The 18,608-nt window shown below is 41.6% G+C and overlaps 1 protein-coding gene across 1 annotated transcript in view; it reads right to left on the bottom strand.

Moving 5' to 3' along the window:
* Positions 1-1,347: 1,347 nt before the first annotated feature.
* Positions 1,348-18,608, bottom strand: part of LOC149829463 (putative prolyl 4-hydroxylase 6) — a 44,799-nt gene continuing 27,538 nt past the window's right edge. Inside the window, exons 5-7 of the mRNA XM_090015955.1 lie at positions 2,185-2,242; positions 1,901-2,076; positions 1,348-1,807 (exon numbers count right to left, since the gene is read on the bottom strand). Coding sequence (XP_089872081.1) covers positions 1,439-1,807; positions 1,901-2,076; positions 2,185-2,242 — 603 coding nt within the window. The 3' untranslated portion in view covers positions 1,348-1,438. The remainder of the gene's footprint in view (positions 1,808-1,900; positions 2,077-2,184; positions 2,243-18,608) is intronic.

The following is an 18,608-nucleotide window of genomic DNA, read 5'->3' as shown; positions in this document are numbered from 1 at the left end:
TTGTCTGTTCCAAATCAAGAAGTTTGAGGTAGTTAACTTTTAATAAACTAGTTGAGTGAGAAAACTTGAAGAAAGATTGGATGAAGAGGAATGAATATCCATGAGGAAGAGTTTTAACAAGAAAAAGAACCCTTTTTGTGTTACCAGAGTATCCACAAAGTGCTTAGTCTGCAGCCAGAGATGTTTGTTGATCGTCCCTTTTTTTTTATGGCTGAGAAATTAAAAAATCGGCGACCAGAGGTTGTCAGAAGAAATTCAGGTTGTATTCCAAGACTGAGTTTTCTTTTCTACTTTTGAAAGGTCGGATATTTAAGCAATGGAAAGAAAATCAAACTGTATTTTCAATGTGAAAGCAATGAGGAAAGGAAGAAGAAAAAAAAAAGATTGTATTTTCAATGTGGACCCTTTTGATGTCGCAGACTTGCCCGATATCCAACCCAGTATCAGAAGGAATACGCAGAAAAGAAAAAAAATTGAAGGGATACGCAGAAAAGGAATTCACGCGAAACAAGCTTTTCCTTTTCTTGATGTACAGGATTACCGTGAACCAGGGTTCACGTGAGCTCTTCGTGAACAAATTAGGAATTCACGTGAGGCGTGAATCCACAAAATGAAAAAGAAAGACTGAAGAAAAATAGAAAAGGAGAAAACGAGAGATGGAGATTGGGAATGGAGGTAGAGAAGAAAACTGAAGAAGAAAAGAAGATGCGAAAGGAAAGAAACCTCAAACCTTTGATCTGTCGCACCTTTGGAATCCTCCGCAATCCCTAGATGGATCTACGGTCTGATACCATGAAAGTTTTCCTTTGTTGCGTTGAGAAAGAGAAGAGAGAGAGAGAGAGAGAGAACAATTACGGCTGTCACGATTTCAGTAAAAAGAAATCGTGACCTAACTTGTGTATTTAAGATACATTACAATATGGGTCCGAGTCTGCCAGACCCGATAAATGTAAAAATAGTTACATGTTACATGGATCGGGTCAAATCCTATGCACCTTTTTCAACGAGGTCTTGTGTGTCACCCAAACCTGGGTTTTGGTGCCCAAGTAATACATCCTATATAGATAGGAACTTCGTTAGCCTCGTCAATGAAATTTGGATGTTTGAATCGGAAACATATGTTTTGGGTAATCACACAGTTCTCAGTAACAGGAGAAATTAAGGCAGCTACAATTTCGTAATTATTCCCGCCCACTACTGGGTCTCATGAACAGCATTCCTTTTCAACTTGCAGAGCTAGCAAGGTAGCATATTTATAACAGCTTGAATCCTCTCTACTGCCAGAAACAAGCTTAATTTTTCACCAAAAGATTCTTTGGTATCGGATATTATGATTTGATTAACATGTGTTAAAGAAGCTTTAAAAGATTAAGATTAGATCTGTTAGAAAAAAATTTATTCGTACACTAAAAGTTGATCAATAAACATGTGACCCTTTCTAGCACACCTTGCAGCTTTTCCTACATGAACCATAATAGTCAGGGGAGCCTATCATGTAACCAGGATTCTTTTCACATTCCCCCATGGCTGCCCATTGTGCACAACTTTCAGATTCATCAGTGCATGCTCCTTTTGATGGTGATGGCTTCTTTGGCTTCAGATCAAAGGCTCTGACATGAATCCATTTTGTTGCAGACCATTTCTCCCCTTCAATCACTGGACAGCTACCATGAAGGCTATCTGTATCAGTGGTAGCATCAGGGTGGAGACTGAAGAAGAGTAAAGCATCACCTTTCCTTGGTTTTACAGCATAACCATCATTTGCGCAGTCAGACCATGAATCGTCCTTTACTTGAGACTCTTTCTCCTATACAAAAAGCATAGAATCACTGAGCATATATGAAGTTGGAAGGTTTAGAGAAGATTCTAGTTCACCCTTGAACTGGGAAAGAGAACTCACCTTTGAATTGGGAAAGATAGTTTCGCCACCCTTTGTAACATTTGACAAATACAAGAGCACAGTGGCAACCCGGTGCCCACCAAGTTCCTGATTAGCTTTATCATGAAAGAAATCGTAGTGGGGTGAATACTTCTCTCCATTTTGATAACGTAATATCTGAATGGCCTCACCATTTTCTGAATAATGCACAACCATAATGCGCATAAACAAGTGAAAACCTCAGATGATTGACAAGGAACAATGAGCATAAATTCCTAGTCAATGAAATAAATGTGAGCGGATACCTTTGGGAAGAAAGGTCCAAGCAGCGATTCTATCCTCGATCCTTTGAACAACCTCATCCTTATATCATGCATGCAATTTGTCAGGCCATATGAACCCATGATATCACACGGAGTACCAAGACAAGTGCAAGATAAGGCAGGCAGGTCAATATAACAAAAACCATAGCACAAACATCTAATAAGAATGAAAGCTATCCCACATAAACGTGTATTAATCATGCTATGATATTGAAGTCAATTTGCCTCTTCATTACTCTATGGAACTCTAATGATGAAATGTAGTAGCCAAGGCCTAGAAAACCAGGAGCCTAAGCATTTCAGTATGCATATCTATTAAGAACTAAATCATAAAACTGTCACAACTCAAATTGAACCTAAGTTCAAAAAAAACAATGCATAAAAACATTAAGGTAAACAAACAACCAAATTAATAGAAAATTAGTTCAATACAATGCTTGCAAATTAAAAAAATCCAATTATCCAACACTTGGGATTATGTGCAAGTAGCATTCAAAAAAGTCCTTGAGGGTTTAAACAGAAGAAAGCTTTGCCCCATTTACTTCTGAAATATTTTTAATTTTTTTTCTTCAGTAAGCAAGTTACTTTTAAATTATTTATTATTTCCAAAGGGGGCCATAGGGCACTAGTCTACCATGGACCCCAGTCAATTAGGCATTTTGTAATCATGTGTTTGATGACATGTGGAAGCATTCCAAGAAATGACATCCTGCCAGTCCAAAGGACCGTGTGAGAACATTTATTCTTCCCTTGTAGGCATCACATGAAACAAGGGGAGAAGGATACTCAAGTGTTGGCAGCAATAGTCTTCTCCAAATCTGAGTGCCAGATGTGGGAGATTCCTCTTTAATATAACTGCTAGGTACGGGAAATCACCATAATACTCTTAAAAATATCAGTCTATGGCCTTAATCAAAACGGCAAACAGGCAAAGTGACAATTTCCAACAGACAACATCCAGAATACCATAGTTGTCAACTGGTACATTCTACTCTTTCAGTCAGATCCATGTATAAACCTTATTTGAATCAGATACAGCAGGTAAGTGCTTTCCTTATTTGAATCTTGTATACAACAGTCTGTATTTAAGACAAATTTAAATGCTTCCTTTCTGGTAAAAAAAAAGGAAGAATATTGTAAGCACATTAAAACAGTGCATAAATGAATTCATGAGATGAACTTGGTGACTGACAAATGAATGGGAACCACAAACCACCTAACCCGGCTGGTGGCATGGAGTTAGCTGTGGCTTCCTTCTCAAGTCCTGGCATGATTATTCACTCAACGGAAGGACTTCACGTGTCCTGTTTGCAATTGCAATTTGGAATTCACTGATGTTACAGTCAATTTCCTTTTCACATGCATGGTATATGAGGACATGCAAATATATAGATACCTTGTGTTAGACTGATACACAGGATTCAAACGCCATTTTGAAGTTAGTATTTATCATTTCAAATTAAGATTATGTTCTAATTAGAGTTGCATTTTTCGATTATAATTATGATTTACCATGCACAGTTAAAGTTAAAAAAATTTATTCAAGATTAGATTATAAATTTTTAATTGCAATTAAGAATTAAATTTGGGTTTATTAGTCATGCTTTTTGCATAATTAGAATTATTCCTTCCATTAAAAAATTTTAATGCAAGTTATAATAATAAGAATTTTTTTATTGTTGGATTTATTGTAAAGCTATTCACTTTTATTGGAAAAAAAATCCACACCACCTACTGAAATGACCCAAACTCATCCCCGTGAAAAGTGATTTTTTTTTAAAACAATTGCGAAAACCAAAACCCAAGGATCCGAGGCCTTACAAACTTAACAACTTCCAAACCACAAGTAATCTTTACATTGAACCGACCAATCAAATAGTTAACTTTATTAATCAATAAATAAATATCATAGAACAGAATTAAAATAAAAAATATAATCTAGAGCCACACTGTCAAGAAATAACAGAAGTCACGCGATCTCGTAGGCTCCCTGTGGGGGTCATCCCCATCACTGAGCTCTAAGTCCTGAGAAAATATTGAAAATATTGGGTAAGAACCAAAGATTCTTTGTATGAATTTCTCTAAAAATCCAAATAGGCAAAAAAGAGCATAAATCAAATTCATGCAAAATATTAAGAGGAATATAAGAATAACAATCTCAAAATTCATTTACCATTCAAGCATCTAAAAACAAATATCTTGGAATAAAAAAATTACACATGAAACTGAACAAATAAGAATGTATGAACTAATGCAGAACAATAAAGATGCATGAATAAATTATTAAGTTATTATTAGAGTTCTCTTTTGCATGCATGTCTCTATTAAATGCACACAAGTTTAGTTCAACTTTTCATTAAACCCGCAGATACTTAAAACGGGTACAAAAATTCTTGAAGTCCAAGTTAAGTCATCAGCGGTAGCTTAACACAATTTTTATTTTATTATTAGGTTTCACACTTGTTCTTCGACTGATATCGGGAATCAACACCATCCATCAAAACATTAGAAATCAATATCTAATGTCGGGACACCAGAAAAACCATCTACTGATGCCACTTTCTTGGTATACCAATAATAATAGTTGTGTCACAATACTACCCCCAGGCAAAGTAGCTGAAAACTCCTTAAAATTATGTTCGAGCTCATCGGGTTCAGGGGCATAATCGCACACAGAGTTTTAGTATCCTTACGATTTTCTCAAAACCGTCATCCAGGATTTCAACACTGTGGAAGGGACATCCAAGAAGAAAATTAATAATACTTTTTGTCTTTTTTTATCTTTTTTTATCTTTTTTTATCTTTTTTTATCTTTTTAACAAAAGTCAAGTCCTTTACACAAGAACTGTTTTGCAAATCAACATGCAAAACCCCTACAGGACCTGGCCCGTTACAATTTAACAGTGAAATTAAATTAGAAAATCAATAATTTTAGAATGAATTTTGCAATGCATAAATACAATCTTGCAACAACACGTGCTCCTAGCCTACATGGCTTACATGGCCTATAGTAGTTCACATCTGACCACCGGTGCATCTTATGCAAAATCTTTTTTAAACATGCAAACACAATTATTTAAACATGTCCACAATGCACATTCATTCGCACACAACAAGAATGTATATATAAAACAAATTGCATATGTGTAAGAACAAATGTTTGCAACATGCATTTTTCATGATCCACCATATGTATAAACTCTCAAATAAGCACATGATCATATTCATGCATGTTATAAATTTCATGAGTTTCCATACATAAAACATAAGCATTATAATCTAATGCATGTCATAACCAATAACCACTTTTGTCATTCACATGCAACAAAGTCGGGTATGCTTGGGATACAGAACATGACTACCGAGACATATCATTGTTGCCACAATGCACATGCTGTTGGCAGCATGTTTCTCATGCAGAAACATGCAGTCAAAAGCAGTGGATAGCGAACAATGTTGTTCTGCCCTATAACAACCCAACGAAGACAATTAAATCACATCTAAAATGATGTTGGGCAGACCTTACACGAGTCATTACTAAAATCTGGTTTGTTTAACTTACTCACATTCAGGTAGATTTGATGTAGAACAGATTTTACAACAACCAATAAAAAAAAATTCAGCATAACAATATGAATGACAGTCAATTACACCTAGCAGTGACAGCGATCAACTGAAGAAAACAATAGGCTAGAAGTGCCCAGCTAATGCTAAGTCATATCAGCCACGAAATGCAGAAGCATACCCTGCTGGAAATACACGATTATGCACAGTCATACCAGCCACTAAATATAGAATTACATTATGCAGAAATACAATATGTTGGAAAACATGGCTGTGCACTGTTACACCAGCCACTAAATGTAGAATTACATTATGCTGGAAAAACATGGTTGTGCATAGTCATACCAGCCACTAAATGTATAAAAATATCATGCTGGAAATAAAATATACTACTAGGTCATAACAAATCGAAAATGTCTAAAATCAAAACATCACATTCAAATACATGTGCATACAGCTGGACAGATCTAAATCGAAATCCAAAAAAAAAAATACATATATTCGGCAGATCCGGACCAGATCTGCCTAGTTCATTCACTCGGCAGATCTAATTCGAATCAGTGTGCTTAAACTTGGCAAATCTGACCAGGTATGTAAGTATGTAAACATAGCAGGTCTGGGCGGATTTGCGTACACAGAAAAATCAGCAGATCTGGATTAGATCTGCACACTTATGTACTCGACAGATCTGTCCACATGTACATTCAACAAATCTGTCCCGGTCTGCCAACATGTACACATGACAGATCTGTCCAGATTGGTATATATATACTAGGCCCTGCGGCAAGCCTGTTGACTGTTCTAAAACATGTAAACACAAGGTTCAGGTTGCTGTTTATTTTACACTAAAACACGCAATCAGATTTGTTGTTTCAAACGTGAAAACATGCAAAATCAGATTTATTGTTTCAAACGTGAAACATGCAATCAGATTTGCTGTTCAGATGTGTTGTTTCAAACATGAAAACATGCAATCAGATTTGTTGTTTCAAACATGTCACGCAAATCTAATTTGTTGTTTTAACATGAAAGCATGCAAAACATATCTACAACTGAGAAATATGCAGAAAATAACATGCAGGTCAGACTTTCAGTTTTAAAACACAAAAACTATAATCACGCAAATCAGAAATCATGTTCATGCCAAAAAAAATCGATGGCTGACCTAACAACATATATATATATATATATATATATATATATATATATATATATATATATATATATATATATATATATATATATATATATATATATATATATTCAAGATCAGATTTTCCCCTTTTCCACTAAAAAACTCACATAAACTTGATTTAGACATATTCTTCCCGTTCAAATCAAAAGAGGAACCCGTACTTTCGATCGGAGACAGAAAAAGAGTGAAAAAAACTTCATTAGATTATCAGAACCGAAATGGATCCTCCTTTCCTTCTCCGTCTTCTTCTTCTTTCCTTTCCTTTTCCTCTCTTCTCTTTTTTTTCTCTCTTTCTTTCTTTTCCCTTCTTCCTTCCCCCCCCCCCTCTCTCTCTCTCTCTCTCTCTCTCTCTCTCTCTCTCTCTCTCTCTCTATATATATATATATATATATATATATATATATATATATATATATATATATATATATATATATATATAACAAAATCTAGAGAGGGGCGAGTTAGCCCCTTTTATAATTATTTTTTCTTTTTTTAGTCTTCTAGAAAGAGAGTGACGTCCCTTCTAGAGTCTTTCTATAGAGGATAGAATTGTAGAATTCTATTTGTCTTTAACCAATTCCTATTTATCTTATTATTATCATTTATTTTATTTTATTTCTTTTTTTAACTAATTTGGGATCTATCTAGAACTCCTATCTAGGTAGGGTTCTACCAAATGTGAAATTTTCCCTTATTCAGATAATTAAAATTCATAATTTATTAATTAATAATATTTTGTTAATTATTAATTAATTAATTAATTAATTATTAAATAATAAATTTTCAGAATATTCTAGAGGGTATCTTCCCCCACTTGAAGTCTTTTTAACATGGAATTTCACTTAATTTAACTTTTATATGGAATTTAAAACTTTAAATTGGTTGGACTTGGATTTCAGATCTGGATCTGGATCGATCCAAGATCTAAATTTGCATTCAATATCTATATGGATATCAGCCTAGACCAGATCCTAATTAATATGGGTCTTAGACTGGGTCCAAATCCATATCAACTTAGATCAAACGGATTGGATCGAAATTGGTCCGATCCGAAACTAGTCACATTGAGGGGATCATTTTTTAAAAAATGCGATTTTTGGGCCAACCGTAACCCGAATTCAAAAAAACAAAATATCAATGTTTTTAAAATTTCAAGACACATCTAATTATATATTACTTGATTTTCGCCTCCGGATTTCGCCTGAATATAACAATAATTTTGCTTGATTTTAAAAGTAAAAAACAAAAAGTTTTACCAAATCTTATTTGCCTTGTTTAGGTCATGTCAATGGGTCATGACCAGACTCAGCTGACACCACTTAAAATCGAAGATTTTATGAACTTTACAAAATACTTAGCCAAATTTTCAGAAATCTCAGAATTTAACATGAAGGAAAACACACAATATTACATCCCTACCGCCTTAAAAGAATTTCGTCCACGAAATTAGAACGTATCGAATAAATGTGGGTAGTGGTTACGCATGTCGGCCTCGGGCTCCCAGGTGCACTTGTCCGGTTTGTGATGCTGTCAACGCACCTTCACGAACGGGATCATCGTACTACGCAGTGTCCTCTCCTGGCGATCCACAATCTCCACCGGCCTCTCTTCGGTCGTCAAGTCAGGATGTACCTCGACCGCCTCATAGTGGATCACGTGTAAGGGGTCAGGCACATACTTTCTCAACATCGAAATATGAAAAACGTTGTGAATCTAGAAAAACCGAGAAGCATCACACGGTACGCTGACTCATCAACACGCACGAGGATCTTGAAAGGTCCAACATACCGAGGGCTCAACCTCTTCTTCCCGAACCGGAACACACTCTTCGTAGGTGAGATCTGAACAAACGCGTGATTGCCCACGTCAAAACTAAGCTCCCTACGTCACTGATCGGCGTAGCTCTTTTGTCTGCTCTGCGACCAACCTCACCTGGTCTGAGTAGTGTTGGATGAACTCTGGAGACTCCACTGCTCTCATTGCAACATCATCCCAACATACCGGAGATCTGCATAGTCTGCCATACAGAGCTTCGTACGGGGCTAGACCAATAGTGGCATGGTAACTGTTGTACGAAAACTCTACAAGCTTCATATGCCTATACTACTCCCCTGCCCAGTCCAGCGCGTACGCTCTAAGCATATCCTCAAGCGTTTATATTGTGCGCACTGTCTGCCCATTAGCTTGTAGGTGAAATGTTGTGTTGAACTTCAACGTGGTACCAAGGGCCTTCTATAATTGGCGCAAAAAATGAGACGTCAAGCAAGGGTTTGGTCTGACATGATTGAATATAGCACCTCGTGAAGTTGGACAATCCCATCCACGTACAAATCTGCTTAACTCTTCAAACTCTGATTGATCCTGATCGGCAAAAAATGAGCACTCTTCGTCAACCTGTCCACTATCACCTAGATGGCATCGTGCTGACAACGACGAGTTATCGACAACCCCACGATGAAGTCCATCGAGATGCCATCCGACTTCCACTCTAGAATATCTAGTGGCTGAAGAAGTCCACCAAGTCTCTAATGCTTGATCTTCACCAGCCGGCAGGTGAGGCACCGAAACACAAATCTGCGATGTCCCGCTTTATCCTGTTCTACCAATAAGTCCGCTAGAGATCCTTGAACATCTTGTAGAACTAGAGTGAACGGAATACCTCGATCTGTGGACCTCATTCATCAGCTCCTCCCACAGTGCCTTCAAAACCCATCATCTGTCCCCGAACATGATGGTCTCGTCCTCCTCACGGCGAAACTGTGCACTAGGCTTTGGGGCACTCACGCACCTCTCGAACTCTGGATCGTCTAACTGAAGCTCCTCAATGCAATCTATGATCTCAGGTTGCGCACGCATCTCAACACAAAGGATGCGTCCAGAATCATCAGCAAACGGCTACCACCTAAAAACTCTTCAATCAAGTCCGAACTGTGCTCGATCAAGTTGACCGTCATGACTGAAGTCTTCCTGCTGAGCATGTCAACCACTACATTCGCCTTACCAGGGTGGTAGGCGATGGAGAACTCATAGTCCTTCAGGAACTCCAACCACCTGCGCTGCCTCAAATTCATATTATGTTCCTTGAAAATATACTTGAGTCTCTTATGATCAGAAAAGACCTTGAAATGTTCCCCATACAGGTAGTGACGTCAGATCTTCAGCGCGAAGACAACCGCTGCTAACTCCAAGTCATGCGTGGGGTAGTTCTTCTCATGCACCTTCAGCTGCCGAAAAGCGTACACGATAACCTTCCTATGTTGCATCAAGATACAACCCAGTTTGATACCTGAAGCATTGTTGTACACTACGAACCCGCCTGTCCCAGGAGGCAAAGACAACATTGGGTTTGAGGTCAACCTCCTCTTCAGCTCCTGGAGGCTCTCATCGCATCGAGATGACCAAACAAATTTCACCCCCCTCTGCAAAAGTCGAGTCATCGGAGCAGCTATATACGAGATGTCCTGTATGAATCCACGGTAGTAGCCCGCCAATCCCAAGAAACTCTTAATCTCTGAAACAGTCTTTGGTTGCTCCCAAGACAACATTGTCCCTTAGTGGGATCAACCTCCGTGCCGTTCTCTAAGATCACATGGTCGAGAAACATTACTCTGTCAAGCCAAAACTCACACTTCGAGAACTTAGCTGATGCAGAGCAGGATCGGGTCCGGTCTACACAGAGTGACCCGGGCGTGTCCAAGGATATCGACACTAATGGGATGGACGATCGGACCTAGACAATGGATCTGATCGCGAGTCTGGTGTCACAATGCAAGGACATGGTGTCGCTGCCCACCTACGTAAGGCGAGTAAAGGCTGGAAGCAGCACCGCGCATTGGCAGCGTCCAGATCCATCAGCACTCTCGGGTCCAAGGACTGGACCCGAGACCCAGATCCAGTCACGCCCTATTAATACCCTGTTTTAGGATTGCGTGAACATAGAAGATTGATTATTATTCTTACTCTGTCTTTTTTTTCTTTTTGATGCACAGTCGGCAACAGCCTCTCATTAGCCCCTTTGTTTATTGTTTTCGTTCCTATTTGTTATTTCATTCCATTTCATTGTTCAGTTGAAGCTTACCTTGAAATAAAACTAAGCCTCATCGATTTCAGTGGGCATTCTTCTTACTTTCTGCACATCACACGACTGTAAGGGTTGTGTCTTCATCAGTCATCGTCAAAGAACGTAAAAGCTTATCCTCCTCGCTGCATCAAAGTGGTATCAGAGCACAACCTTCCTCCTTCGTCAGCGGTATGGCTCAAGAGGCGAGGAACGATCCTGCAAGTGAAAAAGATCGGGAGGAAACCAACAACGAGGATCCGATGATGTGGATGCTCGACATGATGACGAAGATCCAGGAAAACCTGTTGCGCGTAAGCAAGGATGTAGCTGGTATGTCGAAACGTATGGATGGACTCGAAGATCGGATCGTGGCCATCGAATCGTTCGGGGAGGTGCGCGCGGCTTCTATGCTGAAAACGGGAGCGGGATTGGGTGACGACGCAGGCAGTCAAGCACATGTTGCCGCAGCCGAACCAGGCTAGCTGATCCCTCATGGTCGCGCCACCGCCCCGAATCTGGTACCCTCCCTAACGATGGATCCTGTCTCGGCTGCCCATCTGGCCACCGGTGTTTGCCAGACAAATCGCGGGGCTCTGGTTGTGCCTCCCGGCGTCAGCTCGGGTGCACAGGCTTGGCCTCGTGCTCTTGCACCTGTGTCGCAGCCCGGGACTAGGTCGCAAGGCCCCAACGTGACGATGGGCTGGGAGGCGCAGGCCTAGCCTCGTGCTGTTCGGCCTGTGCCGCAGCTCGGTCCTAGGTCACAAGTCCCCAGCGCTAGGCCAAGCTGTTGGCACAGCAACGTCAGCCAGGGCCGAGGTTGATCCGGACCGCTTACCCCCGCCTGCGCGTGGTGGCGTTGCTGCAGCCCACCAGCATGCAGGGGGTATCGGGTCCTCGTGGATGGGTCTGAACCCGAGAGGGTACGAACCGGAATATATGGCAGCGGGACTCTGACCCGGATTCAGGGGACCATCCTTTGGGTCCCAAGGAACAGGTATGGGCCTCGAACCCCATTACCCGACCTACCAAGTTGGGTCTGATTCGCGGGTCGACCCGAACCCGATCCAACATATTACTTTTGAACCCCAATTCAGATCTCCAGCCAACCCAAACCCATATTGGACCCGGACGGAGCTCCAGTTTGAATTTGAGCCGGGCCAAAACTAGACCCATTTTTGTTATGGATCAAGGATCGAGTTCAAACCAGGCCATGTCACATCACAACTCGATCCATGATCCTACCTATCTCATTCTGGGTCCAACGAATAGTTTAGGACTTGACCCGATCCAGATCCAATCGGGTGATTTGTTCCAATATTATACCAACCAAACACAATACCCGTACCAGACCCAATCCGTTAACCCATCCCCGATCCAGAACCCAACCTAATACCTCTACCCTAACCCAACTCATAACCCAGACCCATATTATCCCGTTCCTACCCACCTAGAGCCTGAGACCCGACCGACCCGTCTACCTTTAGTAGGGCCTCCTGTCATAGCGGTGCCACAACGCTGGCCACAGATGGCTCCCAACCACGGGCAAGCCCAGACCGAGGCAGTTCCCAGCAGCCACCATGCAGATTCAATAGGGACCGGTGCGACCTGAGCGTCGACCACACATCGCTGGAGTTCGTCAGTCTCAGTATCCAAGCGAGCAGTACCATGCAGAGGGTGATGAAGCAGTGTTGGATGGCGGCGCTTTCTAGAACGAGTACCCCGCAGGAATGGTGGAGACCCGTCAGCAGAGAGCACCAGAGCACCCCTCCACCTACGGGGTGAAGCTAGACCTTCCGGAGTTCGCAGGACGATTCGATGCAGAGCAGTTCTTCGACTGGTCCTATGCCGTACAGTTTTTCTTCGACTACCACACTGTAGTTGAGCATCGTCGTGTCTCTCTAGCGTCAACTCGGTTGAGGAGCCTAGCACAGACATGGTGGGTTGAGCTGCAGAAGTCGAGGGAGCGGTAGGAACTAGAGCGCGTACAGACGTGGGAGGAGATGCAGAGGTTGATGCAGTCAAAGTTCGTGCCTTCAGACCACGCCGAGCGAGCCTACAAGGAGTACCTGACGTTGCATCAAGGCACCTGTACCGTGGCGAAGTACACGACTGAGTTCCATCGTCTATCCCTGCGAGTGCAGATCGAGGAGACCGCCCGCCAGCAGGTCATGAGGTATATTTCTGGTCTCTGTCCTGCTATTTCTGACGATTTCAGTTGTGTCACAGTCGAGTCATTGGATCAGGCAAGCAGTTATGCCATGAATGTGGAGGAAAAATTGAAAAGGAGGCAAGAGTATAGGACCTCTCGTGGTGACCAGTCTTGTCGACCCAAGTCGAGTTTCCCAACCAGGGGAGCGAGCTCCCCTAGGAAGAAAGACTCAAAGTTCACCCCTGGAGTAGATCCTAGCAAACCCGACCAGTCTGGACCCGCATACAATAACAGATCCAAAGCCAAACCTAGTGAGTCTACCATCCGTTGTTTTAGGTGTCAAGAGTTAGGACAACAAGAACGCCCATCTCGTCGAGGGTATTGTTGAGTCAGCATTCGATAGTGAGGGTGAGTCATTGGTTGAGGAAGAGGATGAGAGGAAGTCGTAGAGTTCGATGGCAACGTCGAAAATTTATTGTCCCTCCATCACGTTTTGACCACACCCCGTGAGTCGACCCCTGCAAAATTGTTGCGGAACAACATTTTTAGAACCCGGTGCAACTGTGAGGGTCATGTGTGTGATGTTATTATCGACACTGGTGCGTGTGAGAATATGGTGTCCGAGAGTGTCGTGTCCACCTTGAACCTGAAAATGGAGAAATTGTCCCAACCATACAAGATGGCATGGTTCAAGAAAGGAAACGAGGTTCCCATCACCCAGCGTTGTTTAGTTTGGTTCTCTATGGGGGAACATTACAACGATGAGGTGTGGTGTGATGTAGCCCCTATGAGTGTGTCACTTTCTTTTGGGTCGTCCCTGGCAGTTTGATCGCAAGACCATTCACGATGGTCGTAGGAACACGTATTCTTTTATTTTTAAGGGCCATAAAATAGTCCTCCCTATCAAGGAGACCGGTTTTCCCACTGTGGGTAAGCCTGAGCGAGTTCCCAGGCTCGCGGACCTCTCTTACCGGTCTTTCTTGAGCCATTGTCGAAAGGATGGTTATTGTTATGCCCTGGTGGCTAAGTCGTTGATAAGTACGTCTTTGTTCGTTCCCGCAGACATCACCCCTCTTGTTGAAGAGTTTCGCGACATTATGCCAGATGACCTTCCTGATGGTCTACCTTCGATGAGGGTGGTGCAGCACGCTATTGATGTTGTCCCGGGATCGAGTCTCCCTAACCTCCCCGCGTATCGCATGAACCCATCCGAGCATGTCGAGTTGTTGAGACAGGTTCAGGAGTTACTGCAAAAGGGTTTTATTCGTGAGTGTGAGCCCTTGCACAATACCCGCCCTGCTCACTCCTGAGAGAGATGGGTTCATGCGCATGTGTGTTGGATGATATGTTTGATATGTTGGTCGGTGCCTCTATTTTCTCCAAAATTGATTTAAAAAGTGGGTACCACCAAATCCGTATCCGAGAGGGAGATGAGTGAAAAACGGCATTCAAGACACGTGATGGATTGTATGAGTGGTTAGTCATGTCATTTGGGTTATCAAATGCCCCGAGTACCTTCATGAATATGATGACCTAAGTGTTGCACCCTTGAATAGGAAAGTTTGTCGTTGTCTACTTTGATGACATTTTGATTTATAGCTCGTCTTTGTTTGCTCATTTGAGTCATCTGCGTCAGGTCTTATATATTAAGAAGGGAAAAGTTGTATGTCAATGCCAAAAAAATGTGAGTTTATGACATCAAGTGTCGTATTTTTGGATTTTATTGTGTCGTCTGATGGAGTGAAGGCGGATCCCGTCAAAGTCCGTGTGATTGTAGAATGGCTTACCCCAAAGACTATAGGAGAAATTTGTAGTTTTCATGGGTTAGTCACTTTCTACTGTTGTTTTGTGAGAAACGTCAGTACACTCATAGCCCCTATCACGGAGTGCCTAAAGGGTACTAGTTTCCATTGGGCGTCTGCCGCGGAAAAAGCCTTCACACTCATCAAAGAGAAAATGACTAGTGTCCCTGTCTTAGCCCTTTCTGATTTTAACGCAGTCTTTGAGGTTGAGTGTGATGCCTCCAAAGTAGGAATTGGTGCAGTCTTGAGTCAGAACCACCACAGACCCATTGCTTTCTTTAGTGAAAAGCTGACTCAAGCCAGGTGTCAGTACTCCACTTATGATGTTGAGTTTTATGTCGTGGTACAAGCCCTTCGTTATTGGAGGCATTATCTTATTTATAAGGAGTTTGTCTTGTACACGGATCATGAGGCGTTAAAGTATTTGAATAGTCAAAGAAGTTTAGTGTCAGGCATGCCAAGTGGGTCAGCTTCTTGCAATAGTACACCTTCATAATTCGCCATCAATCGAGCACTCTGAACAAGGTCGCTGACACACTTAGCAGGAAAAATAGTCTTCTGATAACTATGCCAGTGCAAGTCATTGGGTTTGATCAGTGCAAGGAGTTGTACTCGATGGACCCTGGTTTTCAGCAAGTTTGAGAAGGGTGTCTCTCATTTGATAGTACAGCCAACCCACGGTTTAGTATACATAACGGTTACCTTTTTCGAGGTAATAAGTTATGTGTGTCTGCTTTCTCTCTTAGACTTCAGTTGATTTCCGAGTTACATAAAGGGGGACTAGCTGGGCATTTTGGACATGATAAGACGTTCACACTGTTAGATGAATGATACTTTTGGCCCAAAATGCGCAAAGATGTTGTCAAGTTTGTTCAAAGTTGTCAAGTGTCCAAGGGTCGACGTCAGAATAGTGGTTTGTATACTCCGTTGCCCATCCCTGAGCGGCCTTGGGAACATGTTTCCATGGATTTTATTATGGGTCTTTCCAGAACTTCCCATCGTTTTGATTTCATCATAGTTGTGGTTGACCGATTTTCCAAGATGGCTATCTTTGTCCCGTGTAAGCGAACCACCAACGCTTCGTTAGCAGCCTCGTACTACTTTAAGGGCGTGGCCCGCTTTCATGGATTGCCCCACATGATCACCTCAGATCGTGACACGCGCTTTATGAGCCATTTTTTAAAATCATTATGGCCCTTATTGAAAACCAAGCTCCAATTCAGCAGTGATTACCACCCACAAACCGATGGCCAAACCGAAGTCGTGAACCGCACCCTAGGGAACTTGCTAAGGAGTCTAGTTGGGGAGAATGTCAAAACATGGGACCTAGTCTTGCCACAAGCCGAGTTCGCCTATAACAGTTCCATCAACCGGTCCACGGGCAAGTCTCTGTTTCAAGTGGTTTATGGTCGGTCACCCACCCATGTAGTAGATCTAGCACCTGTGTCCAGTCTCCCAGACCAAGCCCCTGACGCGTTTGATGTCGTTGAATACATGTGTGATATACATAGGCAAGTCCGAGCAAAACTCGTTGAAAGTTACGAAGCTTACAAAGCTTTTGTAGACCAAGGTCGTCGAGATGTCCAGTTTCAAGTTGGTCAGTTAGTTTGGGCTTACATGTGTCCTGAGCGTTTCCCAGTGGGTACTTATGGTAAATTGAGTCCTAAGAAATATGGCCCATTCAAGGTCCTCCGGCGATTGGGTCAGCATGCCTACCTCCTTGAACTGCCCAAAGATTGGAACATTTCGCCTATCTTCAATGTGTCAGATCTATATGTTTACTGTGGTGACAACAAGTCGTCAGAGTCGACTTCTTCCCAACCAGGGGAGAATGATGCAGAGCAGGACCGGGTCCGGTCTACACAGAGTGACCCGAGTGTGTCCAAGGATATTGACACTAATGGGATGGACGATCGGACCCAGACAATGGATCCGATAGCGAGTCCGGTGCCACGATGCAAAGACATGGTGCCCCTACGCACCTACACAAGGTGAGTAAAGGCTGGAAGCAGTATCGCGCATTGGCAGCGTCCAGATCCATCAGCAACGACGAGTTGTCTCGGGTCCAAGGACTGGACCCGAGACCCAGATCCAGTCACGCCCTATTAATACCCTCTTTTAGGGTTGCGTGAACATAGAAGATTGATTATTATTCTTACTGTCTTTTTTTTCTTTTTGACGCACAGTCGGCAGCAGCCTCTCATTAGTCCCTTTGTTTGTTGTTTTCATTCCTATTTGTTATTTCATTCAATTTCATTGTCCAGTTGAAGCTTAACTTGAAATAAAAATAAGCCTCATCGATTTCGGTGGGTATTCTTCTTACTTTCTGCACATCGCACGACCGTAAGGGTCGTGCCTTCATCAGCCGTCGTCAAAGAACGTGAAAGCTAATCCTCCTCGTTGCATCATTAGCATACAACTTATGTTCTCTCAGTGTCTGCAACACGATTCGCAGATGCTCTCGGTGCTCCTCCACGCTCTCGGAGTATATCAGAATGTTATCGATAAACACAATAACAAACGAATCTAGCCACAAACTGAAGACCCGATCCATCAGACCGAGTGTGTCCCCTTGGGGTGCACACAGTTTCAGAAGTAATTATTTCAAAGGGCTACCTATGGTTTCAAAAGTAAAATATGGTGTTTCTTAAAGGACTAGTTATACATATGATTTCATAAATGAATATGCATTTGGTTCTAAGAACTGATCATTAAAAAGATTTAGAATTTATATTCATTGATTTATTGATTGAAATTATACATGATTTCTCAAGTAAAATAGATTTTAATTTTAAAGTAGGAATGAATTTAAGAATGTCCAATCTCTTCTGTAGTGTATATATTAAACTGTCGGTTGGTTAAACTATCCCTCAGTGCATCTTCCAAGGAAGATCTCTGGTGTTGGGATGACCCAAAAACTTGTCATGGGAATTCCACTAACTGAGTAGACTGGTCTTGAGTTGAATGGATCAAATATGACCTCTGGAGAATATTGGCCTCGTTCTTTGACTCTTCTCGGGTTTTGAAATGTTATAACTGGACCCCTCACCAGTTGGTAATTGTTGCCCAATGAGATTGACATTAAATGTTTTGGCTTATCAATAGTAACGAAGGAACTTTGTCCAACCCTCGAAGCTCTGATGGGTAGTGATTTGGACATGGTTTTAAGACAATAAAGTGTAAAAGTATTATTTATATCAATGTTTATTGTTTAAAGTATTGTTCAAACCAAAGATATCGAAATCGAACCAAGGATTTTACCCAATTTCAAGATTTCAAAGGCTAATTGTAAACGGATTTTCTGAAAAAGAACTATGTTTTAGAAAGTTAATTTTATTGAATAAATCCATCCCAAAAGTGGCCGAATTTTGAGGTTTTAAATTTTCAAAAGAGGTTTCTACAAGCAATGCTCTTTAACTGACTTCTGAAATGAACCTAACACTCTAATGGATGGATGGTAAATGGTACCTTACTGGACAGTGGTGACTCATTACATAGTTATTGTGCTTTTTAGAATAAAGTTGGATGGTAATAGTTGCAAAGATCTTTTGAAGGACAATCATGAACAAAGACATTAGCAGAAAAGGATCAAAGATTTTGAGTCATTTGTTTTGTTAGTTTTATGCAAAGCTAGAT

This window comes from Nuphar pumila, chromosome 8, assembly GCF_984573655.1.
Source record: "Nuphar pumila chromosome 8, dmNupPumi1.hap1.1, whole genome shotgun sequence".
Classification (NCBI taxonomy): domain Eukaryota; kingdom Viridiplantae; phylum Streptophyta; class Magnoliopsida; order Nymphaeales; family Nymphaeaceae; genus Nuphar; species Nuphar pumila.
This window is presented reverse-complemented; position numbering and strand designations above follow the sequence as displayed.